This window comes from Gymnogyps californianus, chromosome 3, assembly GCF_018139145.2.
Source record: "Gymnogyps californianus isolate 813 chromosome 3, ASM1813914v2, whole genome shotgun sequence".
Lineage (NCBI taxonomy): Eukaryota > Metazoa > Chordata > Aves > Accipitriformes > Cathartidae > Gymnogyps > Gymnogyps californianus.
The window spans coordinates 37091966-37119665 of NC_059473.1; the positions used below are offsets into that span (position 1 = coordinate 37091966).

At 43.0% G+C, this 27700-nt stretch overlaps 1 protein-coding gene across 1 annotated transcript in view; it reads right to left on the reverse strand.

The window, feature by feature from the left end:
- The window catches only part of VIT (vitrin), a 55573-nt gene extending 29642 nt beyond the window's left edge, over positions 1-25931 (reverse strand). The window contains exons 1-6 of the mRNA XM_050894069.1: positions 25838-25931; positions 10340-10409; positions 8380-8445; positions 7205-7361; positions 5101-5234; positions 775-852 (exon numbers count right to left, since the gene is read on the reverse strand). Of these exons, the coding sequence (XP_050750026.1) occupies positions 775-852; positions 5101-5234; positions 7205-7361; positions 8380-8445; positions 10340-10370 (466 nt within the window). The 5' untranslated portion in view covers positions 10371-10409; positions 25838-25931. The remainder of the gene's footprint in view (positions 1-774; positions 853-5100; positions 5235-7204; positions 7362-8379; positions 8446-10339; positions 10410-25837) is intronic.
- Between the last annotated feature and the right edge of the window lie 1769 nt (positions 25932-27700).

Below are 27700 nucleotides of genomic sequence, written 5' to 3' on the forward strand. Positions count from 1 at the left end.
CTCACATTGGATAAGCTCAGGAAGGCTCAGGCTCAGCAATCAGCAAAAGAGCCGTATTAGGGAAGTGTGTAGTAGTATGAGACGTTCGTTTTGTTTTAGTTCACACCCCCAAGGAAGAGTCTGAACATTACACAGTTGTTACAGGGGGCACAAACAAGTGTCATTTCAGTGATGGAGGCACTTCACGTGCACTTGAATATCAACTACCACCTGCCATGAGACATGATCAAAGACCTCTGAAAACAACTAAGTTATTTAAACTTGTTTTAATAAGTCTGTAAGACTGAGTTGAGTCTTACAGAGAAGGATGCCGACTAAAATGGTTATACAGAGTAGTTCCTTATCGTATCATCCTTAGCTAAAGCTGCTGTGCATTGCCATCTGTGTCATTAATATTATATTACTATTTATTATTATACTCTCAACACTGAATATCCCAAAAGATAACATGAATAACAATAGGAGAAAGTCAACATGTATAACCTCAAATACTTTCATATAATCAGTACAACATCATACTCGCTAACAGATTTAAAGCAAGGGGGAAACTAGTTGGAAACAGAAGTCTGTGAAACATGGTATGACCAAAAAATAGAAATTGTCTGGGATAATTTCCATATGCTTAGCATAAAAAAATACCATGAGGGATTTGGATGAGATACTAAGGGATGCATGAACTTCTGACTCTGAATAATTATATCTTTGTATTACCCTGAGAAGCTACAACAGATAGCTGTGAATGGATATAAGGGAAAGTCAGTCACAATTACTTGCCTGATTTAACAGCTGTGCTTTTTGAAGAAGAATATTCAAGAGTTGATGGATATGTCACACCTTTTCTTGGCTTGCCCTCTACAAAAAAAATCATTAGAAAGCGTCACAAAATATTCTAAGTTTTCTTGCAATAAAATTCTCATCTAACATATGCGTTCAGAATCAGACCCCGCTTCTTTTCTAACTCATTTTCTTGAAGATTTCTTTCATCTGATGGCAGAATCTCAAAACCGTGCCACTAAAAATACCAATGCCTAAATCCAGCATCATAAAAAAAAAGTTAGAAAGCATGAAAACACAGTCCTGGGAAGGATTTGAAGAGGTCAGTTAGTTCATTCCTTTGCTCTCAGATGGTGTTAAGCATAAAGGGACTGTTCCTGAAGGATATCTGTATAACCTGTACTTAAACCCACAACTTCCCTAGGCAGCCTTTTCCAGTGCCTGACTATGCAGTTGACTTAGAAAGCATGTTTGATGTGGGATTCATTTCGTCATGCACACAGCATTCTTCTCTGACCTCACTTTTGCAAGATGCCATTTCTGGCAACAGTCTTTTGCAGTAATAACAGTGAGAGAAGGCTGTGCTTGTGTGTGGGAACATATGGTACCTATATTCAGATCTAAAATGAGGGTCCTGTCTTAAAACAATGAGGTACATTTCCCAGTTAAGCTTTAAACCACAAATCTTTTTAGTGCCGCTGCAGATGCCATCTCTATTGGTACATGTGGCCATGCAATTCCATCTCTTGGGGCAGTTTTTATATTCCCATATATCACTGAATGAAAAGCGTTGCAGAAAAGCCCAGTGTAGGGAAGATGGCTCTGGCCTCTAGTAGTTGGTGGATGTGGGACTTCCGGACCCTGGTGACTGTCTCTACAAGATGCTGTGCTGTGTCATGCATCTGGACCACCTCAGGTGAGACCCACCTCCACCTCCTGCAGAACCTGAGTCATGATGGTGATGCTAGGTTTGTTTTCCTTTATTCCCTTGGTGGATTCTTTAAGAAGGTATATATGGCACTGCGAGCATGTCAGTTGTCATCCTGGGTGATTAATCCAGAGACCAACAGCACTGAACAGAATTAGCTGCTACAGACTGAGCCACTCCTGGGAACTGAGGGCTGTTTCTCCCGTGATGGCACATAAAGAAGGATATATGCTAGAGGAACTGGTCCTCCATGTGCAGGGATGGCTGTGGAGCTGGAGAGGGACTGTCCTTTGTCCCTTTTCATGTCTCTATCTACCATCTCTTTTGTTTTACTCCTCTCTGAAATTTCAGATGTCATTAAGAAACCCTAGATGAAGAAGTTAGTTTGAGTTACTAATGAGGCAATGATGTAAGGAGCTATTCCATTTCTCATTTACGGTGGTATAAACTGCGAGCAGCTCCGCTGAAGTCAACACAGATCCACCAAAGACCAGAGCTGGCAAGTTAGTATGCAAAGACAAGCTGGAAAGATCTTCCTTCTTGCCCTCGGCTTTCTCACAGAAGCTGGCCTAAGTGAAGGGCAGCAGGTCTTCACATTCACTTCCCCCCAAGCTAAAACTGGGATTAGGAGCCAAGCAGGACTAGGGAGCTCTTCTGCCAATTTGGTAGAAAGATGGAAAAGTTATAGGATTGCAGACAATTTCTGAATGCATTTCTTCATCCCCAACAGAGGCAGAGTTGTCAGATATGAGTGGTTGGTACATGGATGCAGCAATAGCATAATAATCTGATCTTAATTTAGAATATTTCTGTGCTAATCTGATTTCTAATGCAAACCTGAAGCCCACTGCTGTGCAAATAAACTAGCTAGTGTGGGGAGGCTGGCTGCTCCTGGACTCTGGGGTTTTTGATCAACAGCAACTTGCATCCCATATGTGACCAAGAGGTGGGTCTGAGGCCTGACGTGAATGTGGCCCTGCTTTCTGGAGCAATGGTAATACGTCTTTTTCACTGTCTGGAAAAAATGACATCTAGGTCGGAGTTTGCTTAACGTACTTAAAAAGTGATTTACATGTGGCCTGAAAACCTCAACTTCTGGCCATTGAAGTACAAGCTATGGGGTGGTGGCTGCTCACCCTCTCACGCTTATTTGTGACTAGCAAAGCCAGGGGTTTAGGACTGTATTTTCTTAACCCACTAGCTGCAAAACTGCCACTAAACTGAATGGAGTCATTCAACTGAGTGCCAAGGCATTTCAGCGCTTGAAAGTGAATACCAGTGCATTTGCATACCTCCTGGTGTGCTGGCTGCTTTAATCCCAGAGGACAGACCTGGTTCCCCACTGCCCCTAAATCACGCCACTTCATCGCCTGGGTCCCCCGAGGATTCCTCTTCTGTGCTCTTTTGTGCAGATGCTCATTCACAATTTAAACATCACAAATTCTTGGTGACAATATCCTAACTAGGAATAAACTGTTGGCATGTTTCCAGGGTACAGTATCGCATACGGGTCTGGTCTGCTGAAAGGGAATTGGGCTGGAGAATAGGGGACTCAGTTCAAGCTCTAAAGCTGTCCTGAAATTAATCCCTTAGGTGACTTTGTATTTTTATTGGGGAATGCTTTATGCAGCTCTGTCTTTTTATGACTCATAATTGTAAAAAAAAACCCCAACTCATCTCTCTGACAGTGAGATCTGTCTGCATTCAGTGTCAGGCTGCTGAGATGAATAGCACAGCCTTCTTGGGGTTTTAGTCTTCTAAATTTCTCTCTAAAATTCTAAAATTCCCACATTTTCAGTAGGTGTAGTGAGAGTTTTCTTCCTATTTATATATGAAATATGATATGATATATGTTATATGATAAATTGTTAGATTTACACTTGAGCTAGTTTATAAACTAAGTAGTTCCACTGACATCAGTGAGAGCATTCAGCATGTGTAAAATTAAGTGCATGAGGGACAAATCTCATCATGCCTACACATACCCGGATTTCTCATCATCTCCTCTTACATATGCTTGTAACTTTCTCTTGTATCTTCTTTTATAGTGTCTCATTAATTAAGAATAAAGATTTGTTACTATAAATCAAAAATTCCTACAGTTTTATGGGATAACAACTGAGCAGCTGCTGAGGTAAAAAGATCTTATTTCCCATTTATGTACCAGAATTACAATGTGCAGTTTGTTGGGGAAAAAACAGCAACAAGTACAAGTAGCAATTCAGCTATTCCAGGAAATTCCTAGTCATCCAAAATAAATCCTTCTCATAATGTGGTGTACCATGGCAGAATGCTGTAAAAAGTGCATCCAAATATATTAATGCAAACTCCAGATGACAGTTCATTTTGGTCAGTTTCTGAGACCTTCTTTGCTGTCCACAAATTTTCACATGAAAAGAACATTTCTTTATTTTTAGTGGCTGTTCAGTTGCTTGAGCTGTTGATTTTTCCAGGAATGATGTAGTTAACTAATATCAATTGGTCGTACGTATCCTAAATGTCCAAAACTGCGGACCAGCAAGAACTGACCCACTGTATGGATGCAGCAAGAAGTTAGACTTAGAAGTGGTATGTAATGCAATGTAAATTAGACCCTCCTTTCACACAGGTAGAATAAATGCAAGTAGGTTTAAGATAATGTGAAGCTCGTGTAAAGAGGCTCTAATTTAAAAAAAAAAATCTGTGAATTTTGTCAGTGAATGCAAGTGAGCTGCTGTATATACTATGGGGAGAAAAAAGGACTGAGCATTAAATTAATATGGATTTCCCTGCACTGAGTAGATATCAAAACTGTTTGGCTAACAGAGGTAGGGAGAATTCATAACATACTTTGGATGCACCAACAGAATTGCTTAATATAGGGTTTGCATAAATACAGTATGGATATATGTGGCTTGAGATGGGTTGACAGAAGTCAGAAGTTGCTTCAGAAGATGAGAACTCAGATGCAGGTTGAGGATGCTTCAAATGACCAAAAGGCCCTTTAGTTCCCTTAGCAGCACTACTTACCAGGGTGGAGAGCAAGTGCAATAGGAAGACCTCCCTGTCAGTACCAAGGCTCGGATTTTACACATCAATAGCAGGAGTTAAGGTGCCCTCAGAGAGTCAATCCAGACTGCCTGTCACCTCTCGCAGTGGGCTCAGACCCACACTGGGCTGAACTGAGCACACCGCTGGTGGCATGTATGTCTCTTTGCAGTCTATACAGGTAGCTCAGAATAAAAACTGTCTCAAGTGCACTATTCATGCTAAAGCTAGGTGGGGTGGGCCTGCAGTGACTAAACGGGTCTTTAAAATGAGAAGGCTGCTTCTCCCTCTGCCCATTGCTGCCCAGTTGGTCGGGCAGCGGGGAGCGGCAGCCGGGGAGGGCAGGCGGCTCCGGCGCTCCGCCACGGTACCTGACACAAGGAAGGACTCCCTCCAGCGCGGCAGTGACAGGGACCGGACCCCATTGGAGAAGCTCCCGCGGTAACCGGAGTGGCCGGCGACTTTCTGGACGAGGATCTTCCCACCTGCGTTGTCGATTATACCACTGCAAGGGGAAAACATGGTATCGGAAGGTGGAAATCCCCCCCCAAAACTTAGAAACTGTTCAACAATACAAGAGGTATGAAGCATTCACTTTTACCTTTAAACCAGGGGCTGTAGTGGAGCTGTGACTCTACTACTAAGTCTGCTGCTAAGAAATGTTTATGCTTCTTCCACATAGAGAAGAGCAGTTTGTTACAAAGTGCTGTCGGGATCTGTTTGCTCTTCCCACTGATCTACTGGTCCTGTGTTTAAGGTTGACCTAGTTGCACACAAGAACAAGCTACTGCCTTCGTTAAAATTCCTGCAAGCTTGATGGAATGACTGAAGGTACAGGGAGAGGTACTCAGAGGAGTTTTCGGGCCAACCATGTGACAGAAATACAAATTTGAGGCAAACAACCCACTCACTTGACTTTTTCTTTTGTAAAAAATTGTTTTCTTTGAGTTCCAGTATGTGTTAGCTGCAAAAAACTAAGCCTGGTTCTGACCTCAGCCTGGAGTAAACTGAACACAAGATTGCTGGAATCTGTAGAAAACCTGGCAGGCTCCATGTGCGGTGCACATTAAATGGTGTTTGACGTATGACATAACACCTATCTCAAGACAAACAGAAAACCTTCAGTGTATGCAACCTGCTGTGGCATCATTAGGAAAGCAGGCAAACCAGGAAGCAACTGCGACTCTAGAGGGGTGGTAGGAAGGGCAGTAATGACACCGTGCAGGAAAATAAGTAATGGGCAGCAAACAATGGTGAAGAATATGTTAGAGCTGTAGCTTTCTCTGATGATTGCAAGAAGCTGCTGGTAAAATAACTGTAAGAAAAGGAAATTCACTGTCTGCAGAAATGCAACATATAAGCTAGCAAAGGCAAACCCAGCTGGCAAACGAGCAAAACTGAAACCTTCACTGCAACAATACAGGCAGCCAGCATTTGAACTACGGGGGAAATTGCAGTCACTATCAGTATTTCATAACTTCCCTTTGAGACAAGCTCTGCGTGCAGAGACAAACAACTTCCATTGCACACTAGTATCTGAAGGAAGAATTTGTTGTTTGAAAGCCAGTCACCTGGCAGTCATCTCCCCAGCTAGGGGCTGAGCAGAAAGAGCTGCAGCCGGGAGGTGGCAGCCCTATGTACACAGGCACGTCAGCCTGTGCACTGCGCAGTGCAGAGGTAAGGCATAAAGTCCCAAAGCTTTAACTATTCAACTTTACTCAAGATCCCAGCTATTTCACAGAACTGGAAGCACTGCAATGGCTCAAATAACTCCGAATGAAGTCAAGTTGTCAATCAGGCTTTGTAAGTTCTTACTGCATTTTCAGCTGAATGCATCCTGCCTCTGCATCCAGCCTGCAGTTATGGTGTGTTTTGGTTGTGAAGTTATTCTCCATTAAAATTTTATGCACATTTTTGCATGGCTAATAAAACTCGGCAAAATTTGTGCTATAAAATTTGTATTATACATTTTCTTATCCAGTGTCCTTTTCTGTGGCAGGAAAGCACATTACTCAGCCTTTGATGTCAAGGACAGTTAAATTCAAATCTGGAGAACCAAAACCAATCCCAGAAGTATGAGAGTTATATGTATTCATCACTGGTGATATGCCTATTTTTTTCTGAAGCCTTATTAGTAGCAGCAGCTTCATCCCTATCTTCCACTTGAATAATAATAGTGCAATAGTAATTTGCTATGCATGAATGAGAGATCTGCAAATCTCAAGACACTTCTCCAAAGGTTGAGAAACGTCTTCAAACACGACTGATTTTGATAGGAATACAGGATTGACAGCACTTTATCAGATTGTATCCATTGCATCACACACGTTCTTTCTCGCAGGTTTTCTACTAGAACAGCAGCCTGCAATCAAACCTACAAGGCAGTGGGAACTTTAAAGGGTTTGAAAAGCTGAAAGCTCCCTAAACTGAAATGACAGTTTTGTCTGAGTGCCTTGCTCATTTAAACCCACTCACCTGTGAATTGCAGCATTGCACACACTGGAAAAGGAAGCATAAATGTCTGTGCCATAAACACGGTATTTTACATCTTGACATCCAGGAGGGCATTTTACAATGAATTCTGGATTGATTATCTTCCCCGCCTTGACATCGCAATCGATCTGGGGTACATCTGTGAGTGCAAAATCTTGGTAAAGTCAGATTGAATGTTTTCATAGCTGAGTGATCTTGTCATGAAACAATGAGTAACTGAGTGACAGGGATGCCCTCCTCTCATGCCTTCATATCAATCGTTTTGAGATACAAGACATTATGCATTCTGCATCTACAAATACAACACATAATAACCCCTATACTGAGGGATGTCACTGTAACGAAGGATGGAATAAAGAAGCCTGAGGATATTTCTGACCTTCTGTGTTTGCTTCTCTGAAGGAAATATCTGTTATGACACTTTGCTGGAGAGAGAAAGAAATGTAGTCACCCAGGCTGTGGTTAACGTGTGGGAAGGAGGGGGTAAGGGAAGAGGTGGCTGTGGGTCAGGACTGGGAAGGACTGTGCACACACGAGGCAGGATGCTTCCCAAGCCTTCCGCTGTGTTCCTGTAGCTCTGTGCCATCTGTAACGCCAGGCTGCAGCCACAGCCCATTATCTTGTCCTTAATTTTTAAAACTATTTGCTGGGTACAATTTACTTTGAACAAGGGGTTGAAGTGTGAGTTCACAACCTCACAGCAGGCTTGTTTGTCAACTAAATGAGCAAAATCATCTGGGACAGAAATGCTTTTACAGCAGTATAGCTGAAAGTTATACATCCTAGTGCATAGGACTTGTACCACTTGTCTCATGCTAATCAGCTACATATGCTTTGTGTTACAGCAGGTCCATTTCACATATTTATGTCTCTCTCTCTGTGAAAACCTTAGTGCTTGCTTAGATCCTTGTGTGGTACCTAATGACCTGTGAAGACACGTTTTAGTGGTGAAGTACGCAATTTCCCCTTTACAAACATTCAGTAGCATACACTTAGTGATTTGATTTCAATAAAAGAATCTGTTAGTTAACATATGCTCCCATTGACTCTGCAGACAATTGTGAAGAGTTACCAGAATATAACCTCACTTTGCACTTTTTTTATACATCAGACATGCCTGCTGTAAAGCAGCCAAGAATACTACTGGGACTACTTACATAGCTTAGCCTTTTTTGTCTTCTTTGTGGCTTCCTTAGCTGCATATGTACATATAAGAAACACACCTAAAACAAAGAAAACATCGTATCAGGAAAAAGGGGGGCTACCAACATCAGTCACCACAAGCTCTTGTGCATGAGATTTCCCAAATTTGAATCAACAGGTTGAAAAAATGCAACGGGAATATTCTCAGCCAGAGCTAGGTTTCTACTTGTTGGTTAACTTCGCAGTCAAGCTGGCATCTACTGTGGGGCAGTTTTTTGAAGGGGATTAAAGATCAGTTCAGCTCACACATTCATCTGTGGAACTCACTATCAAAAGATGCCATTGAGTCCATGTGGTCCAGAAAAACATGAAAGGCCCCAGTATTTCCACAAGCGGTGGAAACTCTTTGTAATTGGTGTGATAGCGATGTCAGAGAAACAACACGCTCTGTGCGTAAGGCAACTGGGAAGCTAGGGAGAGAAAGATCCTTCTTAATAGCCTGGCGGGGAGGTTATCCTGTAATCGTGTGTTGTGGCATTTCACTCACTGGTGGTAGCAGGTATGGGATACTGGGCAGCATTACGAACCATATGAGGTTCTACTGTGGCATGTCCCAGTATCCTGTCCCAGCAAGGGCACTGATTTTCTTCAGTAAGTAGAATTATGATTTGAAAAGTGTAATGGTAAAAGAGACATACACTGTTATGTTAAAACATACATCACAATACATGCGTGTAGCTTACCTTTTTAGGTTTACTTGCTAAGTGCATGACATACAAAAACTCTTCATTCTCTATGCTTATTTTGTAAGCACTATGTTATGGGTAGTTAATAACTTCACTACAAATACCTTGAATTTCCTATTCACCTTTCCCTTCTCTGAGCTTTCAGAGGGAATTGAAACTTTCTATGATGTGTTCGCTGATCCTCTCATCATTTGTTAAGTTAATCTTACTAGAATATGCAAAAGCAGTCTTATTTCTTTCTTTTATGCTCTTCTCCCCCTACACTGGTTGCAGAGAGTTTGCAGACTTAATGACTCCTCGAACTTGCTCAAAAGGAAAATCAGTCTCACAATGTCTGAAGTGACAGTGTATAGATGCAGTACGGGGGCCTTTTGTCACTGGTGCAGTTGTGTAACTGAGGCAAAACTGTAGTTAGAAAAAAAAGGAGCAAACCAGTGGAAAATAAAGTGCAAAGTCCCAACTACATGCAATGTTAGGGCATAATTTAATGTGGAGAAAGTAATTTGGTCTCTTAGTAAAGACAGAAGAACTACATAGCTAGCTATGAATTTGAACTAAGAATGGCTATCCTGCCAGACTTGAGGATCCCAGCTAGAGGGAATATTGCCTGGGGATATCACAATTAAAGTCATACAGCACCCTTAGGCTACCTGGTGGCTGGATCTCCATCCAAGGGAGACATGTGAGTAAAGTACGCTAAGAAATCATTCTTGATCAACCAGAGTGTTCATGAAAGATGAATTGCAAATTCTGGAGTCTCTACATGTTCCCAAAACCCAAAATCCTGTCTGACTGCCAGGGGAAAGAAAATAAGACACATTTATAGCCTTTTTCCTTTGGCACCTTCTTGTTCATGGAAACAGCAAGAACACAGAGAAAAATTGGGAAGGGATGGTCCCACGTAAGAAACAGCTGGTTTTTCTTTGGAGGGAATCTTTACATTACAGACATTTTTCAGGCCCAGTTGTGCCATCTGATACGGACTGCATGCAGCTGGTCATGTACTTAGAGATCTCTGCCAGTAATTAATGTTGTTTCTATGCCAAAGTCAAGAAGTTTGGGTATCCTGTTTCTGAAAAGCTGTGCCAAGGCTTAGTCCAGCTGCCATTGAGAGCTTCATCAGTCATGGAGTCCAAAGGGAAGAGAAGAAACCAGCAGCCACTGGTCAGCCAGGACAGGAGAGTACAAACCCACAAACTACTAATTGCAGCACGTCAACTGTACTTACCAAAGAAGGTTGCAATGACTGTGGCCTTCATGGTGAGTAAAGCAAGATCTGGATGTGTCAGTAAGGAGCACTGAAAAGGAAAAGAAGAGTACATCAGGCTGCATTTGGAGGTATCGCAGATGACACCGCAACGGCGGGAGAAGAGGGACTGTGCACTCTTCTTCAACCCTGCCCAGTCCTCACATGCTGCATCTTCTTCTCATGCTTTGTAGAGCAGCTGAAGTCCCCAGAGGAGATGATGTTTGGGCTGTGGCACTCCCATGGACTAGCTTTTTACCTCTGTCCAAGATTTGCCTTTTGCCTCAGGAAACCAAGATTTCATTCCACATACTTATTTCTGAAGCCAGTGGCAGGAGAGGGCATGATGGGTACGGACATGCTCTGACAGCTATTCAAGTTCATTCACTACTCTTCTAAGACATAATCACAGAATCATATTGTCTGCACATCAAACTGCACCATGTAATCTCATAAAGATAGGGGGAATGTAAGTCTGTTCACTCCTGAAGGACGTTGCATAAAGTATCTTGCAATTGTGCCATCGTTTGTGAGCCAAAATACTGCTTTCTTTCCTTTTCTGAGGACGTGTGTGTGCGTGTGCGCGTGCGCGCGCACCTGAGATTAAGAGGACTCTGTCAGAACATCTGGACAATGTTTTTTTTCTGGGTCTGCATATGTGGTTCCTGACTCCTGCCATCCCTGAAGCTCTTGGCCAGGCTACAAGAACAGAAATTTATCAGAGATAACGCCTCTCAGCTCCTCCTGAGTGTCACCTCCCATGCTGCTTTTGCAGTTATTTGGTGATTGTTGAGGGAATCCTGGGTTGGGCGCTCATAATTAATCTCAGTCATTAAAATACTATAAGACACTTAACAAATATCAGATTAAAAAGTCTGAGAGGAGAAAATATTTGTGTGTTGTACAGGAAAAACTCAAGGATCAAAATAAACTTGGTCTTCAAAGAAAAAGATTACATGCTTACAAATGGAAAGATTTGTACTCAAAAATTAGCTTGCTATCAAGGAGAAAATACATGGAATGTTAAACCTGCAAATGATCAGGAAAAGCAAAATAACTGCTTCCTGGAAAAATGGTAGTGGCAGATTTCACATAGCAATTTGTGTACTCAGAAACAGAGCTTTGGCCACCTCAGAAAGAAATTTAGACTGACAGGGCAGATACAGGAGAGAGAGAAAAAAAATCAGCAATCTGTCTTCATATACAATGTTTCCACATTTTTTATTTTAATTGCTCTTCTTTTTCAAGCAAGCCACATGCTTCTTGAGTGAGAATGACTAAAATGGTATGCTAGACTAAACTGAGTTCAGCCAGTTCTAGGCCTATATAATTTATAACCCTTTTTACATGGACCAGCTGCACCTTTGATTTTTGCTTCTGTGCTATGGTCAGAGAACTTCAAATGCCAGGACATACTAGCAGTATCACTTCCTAATAGTACTATGTCTCTCCTTAATGATCTCCCTAAAACAGTCCTCCTGCTAGGCTGCTAAAGCTGAAAGCAACAGAGGTTGCTCAGAAGACACTGAACTGAATCCTGGGCGTGTGGAAAGTGGCTCAACACGGCGACTGTGTGTGCTGGTTTTGGCTGGGATAGAGTTAATGTTCTTCACAGTAGCTAGCATGGGACTATGTTTTGGATTTGTGCTGGAAACAGTGTTGATAATACAGGGATGTTTTAGTTATTGCTGAGCAGTGCTTACACAGAGTCAAGGCCTTTTCTGCTTCTCACCCCACCCCACCAGCGAGGAGGCTGGGGGTGCACAAGAAGCTGGGAGGGGACACAGCTGGGACTGCTGACCCCAACTGACCAAAGGCATATTCCATACCATACGATGCCATGCTCAGCATATAAAGCTGGGCGAAGAAGAAGGAAGGGGGGGACGTTCGCGGTGATGGCATTTGCCTTCCCAAGTAACCATTATGCATGATGGAGCCCTGCTTTCCTGGAGATGGCTGAACACCTGCCTGCCGATGGGAAGAAGTGAATGAATTCCTTGTTTTGCTTTGCTTGCCTGCGTGGCTTTTGCTTTACCTATTAAACTGTCTTTATCTCAACCCACGAGTTTTCTCACTTTTACCCTTCCGATTCTCTCCCGCATCCCAACCGGGGGGAGTGAGCGAGCAGCTGTGTGGTGCTTAGTTGCTGGCTGGGGTTAAGCCACGACACCATGTCTTTCTGCAAAATGATGGACAGTGCAGTTGGGGTGACTCCAGACTGTACAAGCCATAGCAGCAAGAGCAGTTATGTGGTAATATTCTGCTGTCACTGTTAGTTTCTGTGAAAAAACCTTGCCCATCTTCTGGAAGAAAAATCCATTTTAAACATTTAATGCAGTGTATTTCCACTGTGAAGCTGCTAAAGGAAATAGTAACAAGCTGTAGAAGAGAGTTCAGAGGAACTTAGCTCAGATGCTTTTCTCTTCACTTATATGTCTCAACCCATCACCACGTCAAAGGTATCAAAAAACTGCCCCCCTGCAATGAGTTCTCACTTCAGGCCAATCCCAGAAAAAGAAGAGGCAGAATGAGAGTTGCAAGTCATTTGTAGAACCACCATGTACCATTAAAGACTATACTGGCACTGACTTAGGCTTTTGAAAAGGCATCTTAATATGAGCATTCCCCAAATCGGCCGCAAATAAATTCAGCAGCGGCATCTTTATTTAAAGTCAAAGAAAGAGAGCTGTGAGAATTTGTCCTGACAGTATTTGGCTCGGTGCTGAGGTATTTTCATCTCCAGATGAAAAGGTCTGAGATGGTAAAGGAACCATGTAAAAGCTAGCTTCATGGGTGGGTTGCTGTGTGCTTTGTGGAGAGAGTCCAATACTACTTAACTTTTCCTGTCTTACAAAATGTATAACCACCTGTACCACCAGTGCTGTGCAAGACTTCTCATTGCTTTCTGAAGGCCCTGCTGTCCCCAAGCCCTGCTGTCCCCAAGCCAAGGCCAGCCGCCCCAGGAGCCATCCCAGTCCTCTTGGGTGGCACAATTCCAGGCTTGGCTGCAATTGCAATCTCTGCCTAGTCTGCTGGTGGCATTGCTTTTCAAGGCAACAGAAAGTGGGCTTTTTTTCCGAAAATATTATGAATTTCCTGCAGAAAGAGGCCAAGAAATCTAAAAGTTCATATGTAAAGCCTGTTGGGGGCAAATGAGTTCAGCAGACCTCTTAGCCTGCAATAACAGATATTTTGTCAATAAGAGAGTTAACAGAAGCGTTTAGACAAGGCTGTGAGATTTGCTTAACAGATTTGTTGTCATAGCTACACACAAAAGCGTCTTATTGTGGACTCTCTACTTTTGCTGGTGCAGTTTCTACTAGTATCCTGATGGAAATAAATTATAATAGTAAAGAAACATTTTTGCCACTATATTAATTTCTACATTAGCCACTGGCATGCCAGGAAGAATGCATAGACATCCTGTGACACAGCTCTGGTGGCAACACTCTCAAGGGGGGTCCTGGCCTTCAGACCTTAGGCTGTCACATGGGGGAAAGCGCAGGAGGATTTACAGTGCCGACCATTAAGTGTCCAGCTTAGAGGCTCCAAGCTTGCCGTTGTGGGAAGTCTGTGTGCATTCATTGTATTTGGGGCCTAAGGAGTCACCTGATTTAAGCCGTATGAGATCTTCTATTCTGTGCACTAGTGTGGCATCCGCTACTTCAAACTGGTAAAGGGAGCAACAGCCTGGAAAAAAACAGTGGGGTTTTTTGTTTCTCTGGGAAGGAAAGGGAAAGCAGGGGTCCAATCCATGCATACGACAGGCTTTTTAGTCCATGTAGATCCACTGGGAGGTTTGGGGATGTTTTATCTGTAGATCAAGAATGATACTTTGCTATTAAACACAAAGCTATTTTCCTTTGTTCCTTTACCAAGTGAATAGATCCCATTAAAACAAAACCAAAAGTTTCTACTTTGGGTTAGTCTGGAGTATGAGTTTTGCTGAGGTTTCTCCTTATCAGATTTCCATTAATGCAGTATTTGCAGTCCCAGTCAGTATTGGTAACTAGTGACCATTCAGTATTAAATCTCCTAAACTGTGTGCTGGATCTGTTTTATCAGAATACATTTTCTAATCTGTATCCTTCAGACTGCCATAACAGAAGTTACCCTTATGCCAGGAAAGCAGCTAAGTATATGCATTACATTAATATGTGCTTAAATCCCAGCTAAGTCAAGTACAAATGTAGTAAGAAGCACCTCCTTCAGTGTTTCCCAGTGCAGATCCTATTTTCCCTTTTAAAAACACATTTCTATTTGAAAGAATGTTGATTACTTTTTCCCTACCACAAATACTTGAAAAAGCTTGAATGTTAGGGAAGAGACAGAGTTAGCAAACTATTCTTTCTGCATATGAAGTAAGGTTTTTATACTGACCTTTTATTAACAGCTTGACTTTCATAAAGATCTGAGAGAGCTGCTACATGCTACAAACAAACAGATGGTTTAAATCCGTATAAATTGCCACTGTATGGCAAACGATAACATTTTCTGATGGAAGTGTAGGTTTTAAGTAAAAGTCCTCGATTTTTGGTGTCAGGCAGTGCTGTCTGTTCCACATGCAAACCGAAATTCTTTGCTGGTGCCACGTGCTTTGTCTTTGCAGGAGTAAGCACTTTATTTCCTGTAATCTCCTGTGCCGCAGAAATTAATTTGTGTACTCTCTTTGTACCACAATAGTGTGTGTTATTGTTCCCCTTCTCAAGGGGTTGTAATATCGCAGCAGCACTGGCACCATAAAAAAACAGAAGTGGACTTTGTTTGAAAGCTATCTGAGCAAGTAGCATGGAGTTAACAACATGATCTCTAAGCACTGTGGGTTGAGTTAAATATGTGCCCTTTATGGGAAAATCAAGTGGGCTTGGTGTAGGTGTGAGTAAACTGGTTTGGATAAACAAGAGCTGATCGTCATCTTCTAGAATAAAACATTTTAGATTTTTTTGTTTTCTTTTGTCTCTTTTCAAAAAATTGTTTAACCCTTTCTTTGTTTCATGCTCATATTCTGTCCCCATGGTAGTGTACCTTGCTCGGCCGTACAATAGCTGTTCATTTTGGTGCACACCGGGTAATATGGCTAACACTTGTCACATGCGATTTAGTTTCACCCTCTTTCTTGTCAGAGGGAAGGAATGTGTTGCTCTGAAAGTCTGTACATAAAAAAAAATACCCAAGTGGCTGTTTATTTTAAAAAGGCAGGTAATGAGTTCTGCTGAGCTAGAAAAGCTGAGTTGAAAACTGTATTTAATTTCAGAGGCTTAGATTGCCCCGTAGGTATCCCAGGCCAGGTCACAAAAGGTAAGATCCAAGGTGGTGTTTTGCAAGGGTGAGCTTTTTTGCATGGGATGCTGGACTTTACTCTTTGAGTGGTCTGAAATAGAATATATGCATCCAGGAATTAAAAAATATCACAGATCTCATCACCTTCTGCTATAAAAAAGGTGAGTGAACGCTCACCTGTTTTCTTTCATATATGAAGGAAATTGCAAGGGGCTTGCTATAATTGAAGCAAGAGAAAGCTAATATCTGTAAGCACCATCTGCAAAGATAGGACATGATACACTTTATCATATCAAAAAGAAGAAAAGGAATGAATTGCCCACACTGTTTGTGGGAAGCGTCAAAAGAAACTCAAGGTTTCCTGTACCATGTACATTCTTCAACCTTCTTCAGCTTTCAGAGGAGCCTCTGCTGTGGTTGCAAACCCCACATCTTGGCCAGACAGCTGGAGGCAAGTGGAACTAGGACTGAGAACCCAAAAATGCTTCCTGGAGGCGGTGCTGAGCTTCAGAGCATCATGGTGCACTCTGCTTAATTATCCAGTGCCTCAGAAAAAGCCGACAAGGAAACTCAGGCTTTTATGGCTGCAGGTCTTTCCCTTGTGGTGGTGGAGTTGTAAGAAGTATCGGACGTCGCACGTTAGGCAATTGTGTGTTTAATAAAATGAACAACCAAACCACTGCTAAACGAGTTTCTGAGCCTGGGGACAGCTTGTGCTTTTGCCTTAAAGAGTCTTCGCATTAACATACACAGCATCCTAGCATCAGGATTACAGACAGGGCTATTCATTTTGAATAATTTCCTTTACCACCTAAGCAGTAGCAACAGACTGTTTGCCAGCTGCTTTCTGTGGCCACACAAATCCCACACCCGGTCAGCGGTGGTCCTCCACCCCCATGGTAGTGACCCCTTCGACAGCAGAGGGATGGTTGCTGCAGTTTTTCCTTGCCTTTTAGGCCTTTCGCTTCAGAGATGGGTGCTGAGGGCTTGGACGCTGCTCCGTTTCTTGAGCACGTGCTGGTTTACACCATACTGCTGTACAGAGGTAGCTGTCAGCCCTGTTTGTCAAAGAAGTTCAGCTGACTGGCTTGGCTTACTGGTGTCAGCATGCAGTAGCTGTAGGCAGGTTGGGCTGTTTAGCCTACTGGGCGGTCTGTGAGCTGCCTAAAATGAGTGTAGGCCTACTGCCCCTAACAAACAAAACATGGAAAGTTTCCCTGTGTGGCCTGAAAGACCCTGGCTACCCGTGCACAGCAGTGTTAGCTCAGAGGTGGTCAGAGGTTATAGCCTCCGCTTAGAGAAGCCCCAAAAGTTCAAAATGACTCTGGAGAGAGCAGAGGCCTCACCTCTTGCAGGCCCTCTACAAAGTGATTGGAGGGATTTTTTGAGAGCGAGGGTACCATCCCCAAGGGTAGCAAGGATGCCTGGGTACGTTCTCCCCTCTCTACTGAAACTAGACCACTGTGTGTCTGGGATCCTAAGAGCTGTGAAGATGCCCGCGGAGCCTTGCTGCAGCCCTGTGGTTTGGACATTCAGATGGGGAAGACCGTAGGGTCCTAGGACCTTCCCTCTCCCTGGACTCACTCTACTTTTTATGCAGTAGTGAGCTACTGTGAAATGCATGCTCCTTCCAGGAGCAAAGCCGGAGACTGGCTCTGCTCTGCTCCCAGGCAAGCAGCAAGTCAGGCCCCTTCTCACTTGCTTTCTTTCTGACCCCACGTTTGGCATTCCTGGTTGCACAGGGGTCCTGTTTCATCACAGAGAATGGGGGGTATCCCAATCTTTTGTGCCCTGGAGTCTGATGATGGAGGACCTCTTTGGTGATGAAGGAAACATGGTTTCAAACTCTCTGAGGCCACGGACAGCCCTGATACAGTTATCCCTGATTAAGGGTTCTCACCACGTGATTCTTATTACAAAAGCTTTGATTGCTGCGGCTGCCACATCATGTTTTAAATGGTGCCTGCTCTGTTTCATGAGGTCCCTGACTCAGAAGAGGGCTAGAGGGACTGCCGGTAGCCAGTACCTCTCGCGGGGTACCTGTCAAGTCACTCTCAAATCATTGAAGTGAGGTATGGGTGGATTCAGAGATCTAAATTCTACCTAAGTTGCACGTTGGGCACAGGAGTCCTTTTTTCAGAGCTGCTTTAAAAAACGTTTATATGCAGATTTGCAAGAAGAATTTAGTCCAAAATAGCTCAATTCAGGTAGGTAAAATGAAGAGATGCTATACCCAGCAATTTAGAGCCAAATAAAAACACCCAAGCAGCCCTGCACTACTCATTTTGTGTTCATGCAATGCCCTGAAATTAAACCAGCATAAGGTTGAAGTAACAGTGATGAATGATTTCTCTACTTTCCACACAGCTCTTTCAGAAGAAGGTAATTTGTTTAAAACTACAGTGTGATTTAACTTGCCAGACCTTTCTCAGAGCCTAAATAAAACTACAATGATTATACTTTTTCATCTGTCTCAGCAAGATAACCATCAATTATGCTGGTCTGACCTGCCCCTTCTAGCAAAGGAAGAGATACATTTAGAATATGTCACCCACTCACAGAGAAAATATAATTTCTATGAGGATCATTACAGTGTACTTTCCTGGTTTCTGTTAATGTATTGTGCATTAATTTTTTCATTTTGATGCACAGCTTTTGTGGCTCATTGGGAATTGCTGTTAGCTCAAACTTGTGAATCCCTGTCCAGACAACTCCCTCCCTCCACCCTCCTCCCCACCATGGCTCTTATCTGCTTGTGTATCTGCCCCCCTCGCTTCCAGGCTTGAGCCCATGCTCCCTCTGTGCGCTGGAGCTTGCTCACTGTTGCAGAGAACTTTCCCTTTTCTAATTTAACTACTTCTGCTTAACATCAGTCAGACCCCAGCCAGGTACCATCAATCCCTGGCACTGCCATTTCCCCAAGAAACTGAGGGCAAAGGGAAGTACCTGCAATTCAGCAGTGCTTGAGGGCTGTGCTAGCTTTGTGGCATGAGATTTGTGGCCACATTTCTTTCACTTTTTAGAAAATGCACCATTTTCTATTTCCAACAAATGGTTTTAACAAGTCAAAGTGTCTTTTTAAAGTGCAATACGTGGTTTCTCAGGTTGGATGCACAATGAAAAGAGCGCTAACCATGCTGTTGTGCTGCCTGCAAACTAAGAATTATTGTAGTGTGTCAGAATTCCCCTGAAGGTACATACTTGGTCTAAAAGTGAAGAATTTGTGTTAAAGGCACTGAAGAAACTCTACATCACCCTGGGGATGGTTTTTGGAATTTCTGTAGCATGTTCAAACAAAACTTGACACCTTTTTTTGGGGGGTAGAAACTTAGAAGCAGAAATTTAGAGAAACTTTAGGATGTTTACGTTCTGCTTATTAAAGCTACATGTATCCTTGTACTACAAAAGTGTGCGTGGCCACCCTACCCCATGCCCTGCAGGTGGAGCCCAGGCTCCCCCCTTCCTTAGGCATGGGATATAGAGGTGCCACCTGGATGCTCAGAGGATATGCATGAGCTGTTGTGTTAGCCAGGTGCAAAAGGGATGTCTGGATCTCCTACTGAAGGTGGCATTCATGTCCTGCTGGTCTGAGCCATGAGGGGCTCCTAAGGCGCCTCACTAGATCATACGCCTCACAGAGAACATCAAAGGCTAGTCTTTAGTCTAGTCTTTAGGCAGAGTCTACCCATACTTCTGTGGATAAGCTGGATGCTTCTCCGCTGTCGTCTCCAGAGAGATCTTTGGATTTGGAAGTCTGTCCTGTCTCCTCCTCCTGGGTCGGAGGTAGGTCCTGCTCCTCAAGGTCACATGGTGAAAGGCTGCAGCAAGGATGGAGCCTTATGCCTTGTTACTGTGGCAGGCTGACATCCCCAGCTAGTGGTCATTGCTGCTTTGGCTTTGCTATAGGCTGTTTCAATTGTATCCCTCCTGCCTGGTGCTGGTCTGCAGCCCACCTGTAACCCAGCTGGCACATTCAAGCTGAGGTCTCTCACCAGACATGGCTGTTGTGGGGAGCCATTTGAAAACTGTGGACCTGTGAATACTGTTTCCCTGTTTCCATTTTTTAATGACTACAGAAGACGTCTTGGGACTCCACGCTGCTTTTGGGGTGAAAGTGAGCTATGGGTTTGCATGGGTGCCAGCATTATAAATGAGGCTATTATGGGTAGTGCTGGGTTTCTGCAGACATGCTGTCGGTGGAGGTGCTGGTGAGAGACCTGACGTAGTGTGGGCCAAGCTGTGCAGCCTTATGGCGTGTGTGTTGGCAGCCCTTCGCAACTGGCAGGAGTGGGCTCTCTAGCATATGGGTCATGCAGACAACTTGAGGGATGGCTATGCTTCCAAAACTACATCCTTCAATATCTGAGTGCCCTGGAGGGGACTTGAAGAGCTAGAAAACATGGTGTCAGAGAAAGTGGCCTCCAGAGCCTTGTCCTGGATACTGTGACAGTGTAGGTGCGGCCAGAAATTGTTGAGAAATGTGTCTCAGGACCAGGCTGACACTGATTTACTAATTTTGCATATTAGAAGCTTTTAAAACCTGCTGTTTTGGCATAAAGATGAATCACAGGATTCTGTTTCTGAGCGCCCAAGATCAAAAAGGAAAACTGTGCTTATCACATGGACGGGGAGCAGGAACTTGTAATTTATGGTCTTCTGTTTTTAAAACAAAACTACGTCTGCAGACCTCAATATTGCATAATCCACTTCCATGCTCAGGAAGTTTGTTCTGAACTTTGGCTTTGAGAGATTACCATATGAGCTTCTACTTCAAATCTAATTATTGCCTAATTTACGTATTTCTTTCTACACACAGATTTCACCATTGAGAACAGAAGATGTAGACCATGGAAGCCTGAGACTTTATGTCCCAAATTACCACATATTTTGAGATGCAGTTTGGTAGAAAGACTGTCCCCAAAGCAGGGTGAAAGAAGACTCGTCTGACTTTTGTGTGATGCCTGTATTTGACCTTGCAAGCAATCCCATTTGTACCAAGTTGTTCCATTGCAACTACTCTAAACTTCTCTAACCTTTCCCCTCCCTCATCTGGACACTCCTCTCCTTCCCATTTAGCCTCATTTCCAAACAGCCTCTCTTTCTTCATGTGCTTGAGGTCCAAACACTTCTTCCACCAAGCCCAGGAGAACAAAATGCTGGAGTGCTGCAGATGCATTGCAAGAGAGGTGAGAAAGATGGGTTCCCACCAAGGTGAGCAGGATGGGCTCCCATCGTCCTCAGCTGGCTGGCAGCTGTGAAAATAGCCCCTGGAGTCACAGAGCCGTTATCCTTTCGTAACTCTGACTCACTGAAGGTGACCGGGGCCAGGATACACAGCGCTGCTGCCAGCTTTCCTCTATGTCTCACCCTTGTTCTACGGACTCAAGGGTAAACTACGTATTTGGGGAAAATAAAAAGAATGGAGCCTTCTGAATCCCTAAAGGAACCTGGCAGGGAGATGGAGAGGCACAGAGGTGGCCACATCCAAACTTCCTTGTAAACAAGCGATTTTGGAGAGGTAAAAATTTCCACAGTTTTATGTACAAGCCTGGAGGTGCTGGAAATCCCCAGCTCATCCTGGTGGGGACATTAAAGGACTGCATGAAGCTACACAAAATCATTCAGAATTTTCCCAGAAATTTTGGCGCATGTAAAACTGTCACTTGGCAATTATGCGCTTTTTTTCATATGAAACCAGCTGCCAGCTAAGAGGCTGCTGTGTTACGTGTGTTACATTTACAAAGCTATTTTATAAGGTGACAGGCTGAAAAACAGTTTGCAAATGCAAGCTGATCTTGAAAGTATTTTTTGTATCTGTGTCTATGGGATGTCCTGTAGAATGAGACATATTAAGGATAACTGATGCAGATCGTGTTCTTAATGTGCCACTGACCTCTTAATGCACTCTGAAGCTCTGGAGATAAAGCAAAGGTAGGATGGACTTAATGGATGCTAGAAAGCCAGTTCAGTAATGACAGTAAGACTTGTCAGGTTAGGAACTGCTTAAACCTAGATGATTTGAATGAAGCAGAGGTGGTTATAAATACTCTTCTGAATGCAAATGTGTTTCCAGTTTGGGATATAAGCTATAGATTTGGGTACTCTGCTTCAAAAGGGAAAGCAAAAGCTGCAGATGGTGTTATTTTTTTTTAATTAAAATACATCTTCATGAGAAATATTGCTGGTTCCAAGTCATTGGGAAATTTTCTTTCTGATCAACAGTTTCTGTTTTTTTTCCAGGGCTTGTTTGCTGAAAAGTGAGTGAATAGGAAAGGCAGACGAAGGCGGCCCAGCCACGTCCTGCTGCAGAGGAGAGCAGAGATGCCAGCTCAGAGAAGGTGGCAAGAGAGGTGAGGGTGAGCCGGCTGCAGAAAGAGGGAGCGGGCTCTGCTCCTCTGCTGGCAGGGCACCAGCAGAGGATGTGGGAGCAGCCCTCAGACACCACTAAAGGTACAGCTGCCCCGGCACAGAGTTTGGTGCAAAATGTTTGCAGAGCCCAGAGCAAATACTCGGGTACCTAACCCATGAGTGCCATGCTGTCAGGACTGCCCACTTGTGATACCTCCCAGTGTTTGCAAGGGTCAGATACATCCACACAGACTGCAATCTCAGCTGGCCAGTATAGCTACCCCATAGATGCCTTAGGAGCCGACATAATTTCAGTAGATCCCCGACTTGTCTGTGGGCCACAGCACTGGAAGAAAAGCTCATCAGTAACGCATGCTCCGGTTTTATCTGCAGCAAGTCTCTTCACATCCCACTTTTTGCGGCAGCTTGCTTTCCGCAGGGCATTATCAGGAGTCAGTAAGAGGCAGTCTTACTGCTCCCAGCCGTAGCGCTCACAGCAGTGCCTGCAGCCCCTTCGGGTCCGGGACGAAAAGAGTTCGCAAGGGCGATGCAGGCTGTTGTGAGCCAGACAGTCAGGGTTTAATTTACTAATAGAGATACAATCTAAACGGCTACAGATTTTCTGGGCACTTCTGCGCCTCGCCGAGCCCCTTCTGTGGCAGGGGGAGGCTGCGCTGCCTGCGCAGCATTCACCCAAGTTTTCCAAGTGTGAAATGTGCAGCAAATAAAGGAACCGGGATGCAAAAGAATGGCAGCTGCTCTAAGACTGTTAGAGAGGCTCTTTTACAGGCGAATGAACCGTCAATTTGTAGTAAGACATTGTTTTCTAAACATAGCATAAAAACTGTTATCTTGCCTGGCTGGTCATTAGAAGAGAGATAATTATAGCCTCTGTGCGACAGCCGGGCCCAGAACAGGGGCCGCATTGTCCCGGGTCCCAGCTGAGCTCCAGCACAGGCACCCCAGGCCAGCGCTGGGACAAGGGGGCTCCTTGTGCCCCGGCAAGTTCAAAAGAGGAATTGAAGTGCTCTAAGTAGGTGTTAAGCACCTATTTCTCTCTCTGACTCTGGCCTTAAAAACTACTCCACAGAAGAAAGGTGAGGAGGGCAGACCTGCGACTGCTGTAGCTGCATCCTCCCTGGCTTTATGTACAACACATACTATGACTATTATTTTTCTCTCCTTAAAAAAACCTTCAAAACTTTAGTTTTGCATTTATTTTTGTTTTGTTCTGTGTTTCTGTTTTCCAGCACAGGCCAATGAGACCTGTACAATGCATGGGCTTTCAGAAGGAAGGACATATTATCTGTTCAGTGTCCACTTCCTGAGCCCTGAAAGGGAGGTCTAAACCTCGGCTGCTGCTGCAGCACACTGGAGGAGTCCTGGTGGACTCAGAGCTTCAGGGAGCCAGAACATGCCCCAGGGCCGTCAGGAAATCCTGGACTATTGCTTTTCACCACCCATCCGGAAAAGACGGTGCCTCCCCACCCCATTGCAATGGGCCAACATGCACCTCACCGCTCCGGCACCTGCCCATGCCAGTCCCCCTGTACGGGGAGTTCATGTCTAAGAGTGCCACAGCATTTTTTTCTATGTGTTTAGCCTCAAGACATTGGAGGAGGAATACGGTCATAGCTGCAGATAGTAAACTGAGCTATCACTTTTGTTGCTCATTTCAGCCAGGTGCCCTAAATGACTTACCTGTCATCATTTAGGAGACTTTTGGTAAAATGAAGACTTGAACATGCGTGTCCTGAGCCTTGGGTTAGCATGTAAAGCTACTGGGCAGTATTTTCTGTCTAGAGCTTTATTTGTGGCTCAGAGGTGAAAAGCAAGAAGTTAAAAATTCTCCAGGCAGACCAGGTACAGTCAAGTCTTTGATGCCACTGTTATGTAAACTTCAGGTTTATTTTCAGCAATGTTTTCTAAAAAGCAATGGCCAGAAATAATAAATAATTCTGTTGTTTCACATGAAGTAATTAGCCTGTTTTCACAGCTTCTGTGTTCACACTGTGGCTCAGGCAGTCCTCTCTTAGAAATATTCCAATTAATCAAGTTTGAAAAAAGGGAGTGTAAAAATTAGTTTCCTACTACTTCTGTGAAAGTAAGCAGCTGGGTGAAGAGGGAATGCCTTGTTAATGTCTCCACTAAAGGAAAGACTTCAGTAGGATCTCATTCTTATTAGACACAAGAGAATCTACATGGGGTATCTTACTTGCATCCCAAGTGTGAGGAAACCTGGTTTAGCTAGTAAAACTACTTGGTTCAGCCAGCCAGTGGTAAGTCATGTGTAAGAATACTACTAGGGAGTGTAAGAATACTACTAGGGAAAGAACAGTCTTTCTTACATAAAGTAGTGAGCAAGTTAAGAACATAACATTCCTACTACAGGTGGAAACACAAAGGAATAGTCAATTATATTGGCAGGACAGTCAAGGTTTCTTTTTTTACAAAATATTTCTTATGTCTTGAATAACAGAAATACAGGAAGTCTCTTCTGTCATCCCAGTGAGAACAACCCCAGCAACTTGGATTAGATAAAACATGCAAGTAAAATAAGTCTGTTTAAAAAAAGATACTAATTTAATATTCCAAATGTAATGTGCACTTGTAATGCAGTTATTTTTGCTTGAGCTCTCTTTGCATCTCTGAAGGAGACCAGTCTTGTCATCATGACCATGACTGTCATTCAAGTAAGGAACTGAATAAAGTCTGAAGAACACGGTACTACAGATACAGAAAAACATAGATATTCTTTGAGCATAGTCAAATGCAAGGTGTTTTTAATTTTAGGATATATATGGTAAAATACAAGCTATAAACATATATGACTCAATTGCTGTTCTCAGTCAAATGTATTTTAATAAGGCATCTAAACTACTTTTTCTCTGTTTGTGCTTGCTTGTTTTTGGTGTTTTGTTTAAATTTTGGAGAGGATAGAGGAAAAGGAGTGTGCTCAAAGGAGGATCTGCCTTTGTAATCTGTAATTCTTTTTTTTGCTCTGGATGTGGCATAGTTCCCATAAACTCTAGGAACAAATTATTAACTAAGGTTGAAAGTTTGCTTGGAGCATTTGGTTCATGTTCGTACTAGTCTGAGAGAAATCACATTTTGAAGAGACTTATTGAGACTCTAATCTCTCCGCAGAGAGCTGAACGGCTGTGGCAGGCTTGACAATGCTATTCATTTTTGGAGCCTCACCAGCAAAACAAGCACTCAGCACAAAAGGATATATAGCGTCTAGGCTACTGTACTGTTCATACATCTGTATCTATCCATCTAGCAAGGGAGTTCACATCATATAAATACATATCACTGGAATAATACCATTTTCCATTCTGTATCTTGGAGATTAGTGTTCCTCGGTGTCAGGTAGTGCTAATTAATGATACAACACACACCTTCCTATTGATCAAAGAGACAAAGAAAAAGTCTGGAAAGCAAAACCATTTTAAACATAGGGAACAAGTTGCATTACCTATTACACACTGTTTGAACAGTAGGCATATATATGTCTATTGGTGTGTGACTAATATACGCCATTCTTTATCAAATAGTTAAGCCCTTGCTGTTCAGGCATTGAGTATATGTGTCCACTTTAACAGTAGGGGTTTAATGCTTTTATAAATACTTAATGAAGTATATATAATTTAAAGTACAGTTTCATTCTACATCTATGTCTTCATCTTCTTAGGTCTTTGATCCTATGCACACAGCTGGAATGCTAAACAAAAAATTACGTCCCCACAGTTTCTTAGCAGTGAAAATATTTAACTATTATCAACAGGAAAAAAAGCAACTCCCCCCTCTCCCCCCTAAATAAATATAGCAGAGAAATGACATCAGAATTACCTTGCTTGAAGTGTGCAACTTTTTATTCCTTTTCTCCACACAGTGTGAAAGTGCTATTTTTTCCAAGCTTTTCTGTACCCCAAACTCCAGCCAACATTATTCTACAGAAGGAGAGGCAGGCAGCGGAGGGAGGCCTGGACACCTTTTCTCTTTCAGAGAGGAGCTAATCAAACATTCCCATCAAGCTCCCAGCTCTGTGAAAGGCACATTGCTCTCCCTCCCTCCCTCCCTCTGCTCCCCTCTCCCTCTCTGTCTTTCCCTCCCTCTGTCTCTCCCTCTCCCTCCCGCACACACAGACGTACAGAGCTCCTTACATTGATTTAGCAGCCGAATTAGGCGGTCCTATTTTAAATATATGTTCCCTCCCACATATTTTTGGTAGGGATTTCTATGCTCCTTTTGCACTAGCCTGTCAGATTTGTCAAGTTTTTCTCTTTTGGGAAGCGAAGCTTTACTTGACTGATGTTTTGGCTGAATTTTTTTCAGTCTCCCTGTGCAGTTCAGCATTGTAGTAAAAGGACTACAACTAGTAGCTGGGAGTAAACTACACAGCTCTAAAGATTATAAGTACCAGATTAGTTAGGTGCAAGTCAGATTTAAAGAGGAAAAATAGCTTTTGAAGAGACAGGCTGTGATGCCTTTATGCATGTGAATAGCATCGTATTCCCTCAACAGTTTCCCTGAAGTTGGAGGATTAGTGACAGAGCAAGTCTGTGAGTCTGGGCACAGAGAGGTAGAAATATGACATGAGGGTTAGCATGGACTTCTTTCTGATGAAGTTGGGTGCAGGGATTTAATAAAATGCTCTCAAAGTCTTCTAAACTGGCACTCATTAAGTGTGACCTGGCCAAATGAGATGATACACAAAAAGACTAATTTTTTAAAGTATCTGTACACAGATCTCCTAAAATTTTGGGTAACTATTTAAGAAGAAAATTTTATTGAGACAATCAAGATCACAGCATTTACAAGATTGTCACAGAAAGGGCTGGTATCATATTCCAGGATGCTGGAATGCAAACTATAATCTGCAATTCCACCTAGGTATTCAGAAGTGTATAGATAACGTATATGAGCGAACATACACTGTTTTATCTAAGATCATTATTGGTGACAAAAAAAATCTAGTATAAATATAGGAGATTGAATTCAAAAGACACATTGGAAAGACATGTAGTTCCTGGCTACTTCTGATTTAACAATCTCTTAAATGCATTTGGTTTAAGGGAAAGTGATTACCTGGGTTTAAGTGAAAACAATTACCTGTTATTTATGAATCTCTACTCCAGTACTTACAGAAACTGTATAACAGCTCAGCATATCAATAAACAGTACAATATCAAAAGTTTGTCACGAAGTCCCAACTGGGTTACTAAGATATAGTGATCCATAATTCATTTGATTCTCTTAATACAGAAGTTCAGGCTTGCCATGGTAATCCGTTGTGAGGCAGAATGCAGTGCACTGGCAGAAAGCCTCTCCAGACAGCAAATCTGTTAGCAGATCTACCTAGAAGATCTACTCCACCCCCCCCCCCCATTTCTTATTAATTCAAGTTAACACTTTCAGAATATCATCACCCTTTTCATAAGGCTTTGTGAGATTTATTTATTCAGATAATCATGGCCAAAAGGACTGAGACCTTAGGACTGGAAGTTTAGAGGTACATAGGTGCTAGGGGCCAAACATCTAAATATTGGGGTTTTGCAGCTAAGTGGCTATGTGTCATTTCCCAGTGCTAGTGGAAGGCTGAAGTCCCCACGACAACTCCTTACCTGCAGATGCTGATAGAAATACTCTAAAATTTTTGGGCACAGACCTTCACTGATATTTACCCACTTATTTTCCACTCAAGTAGATTGT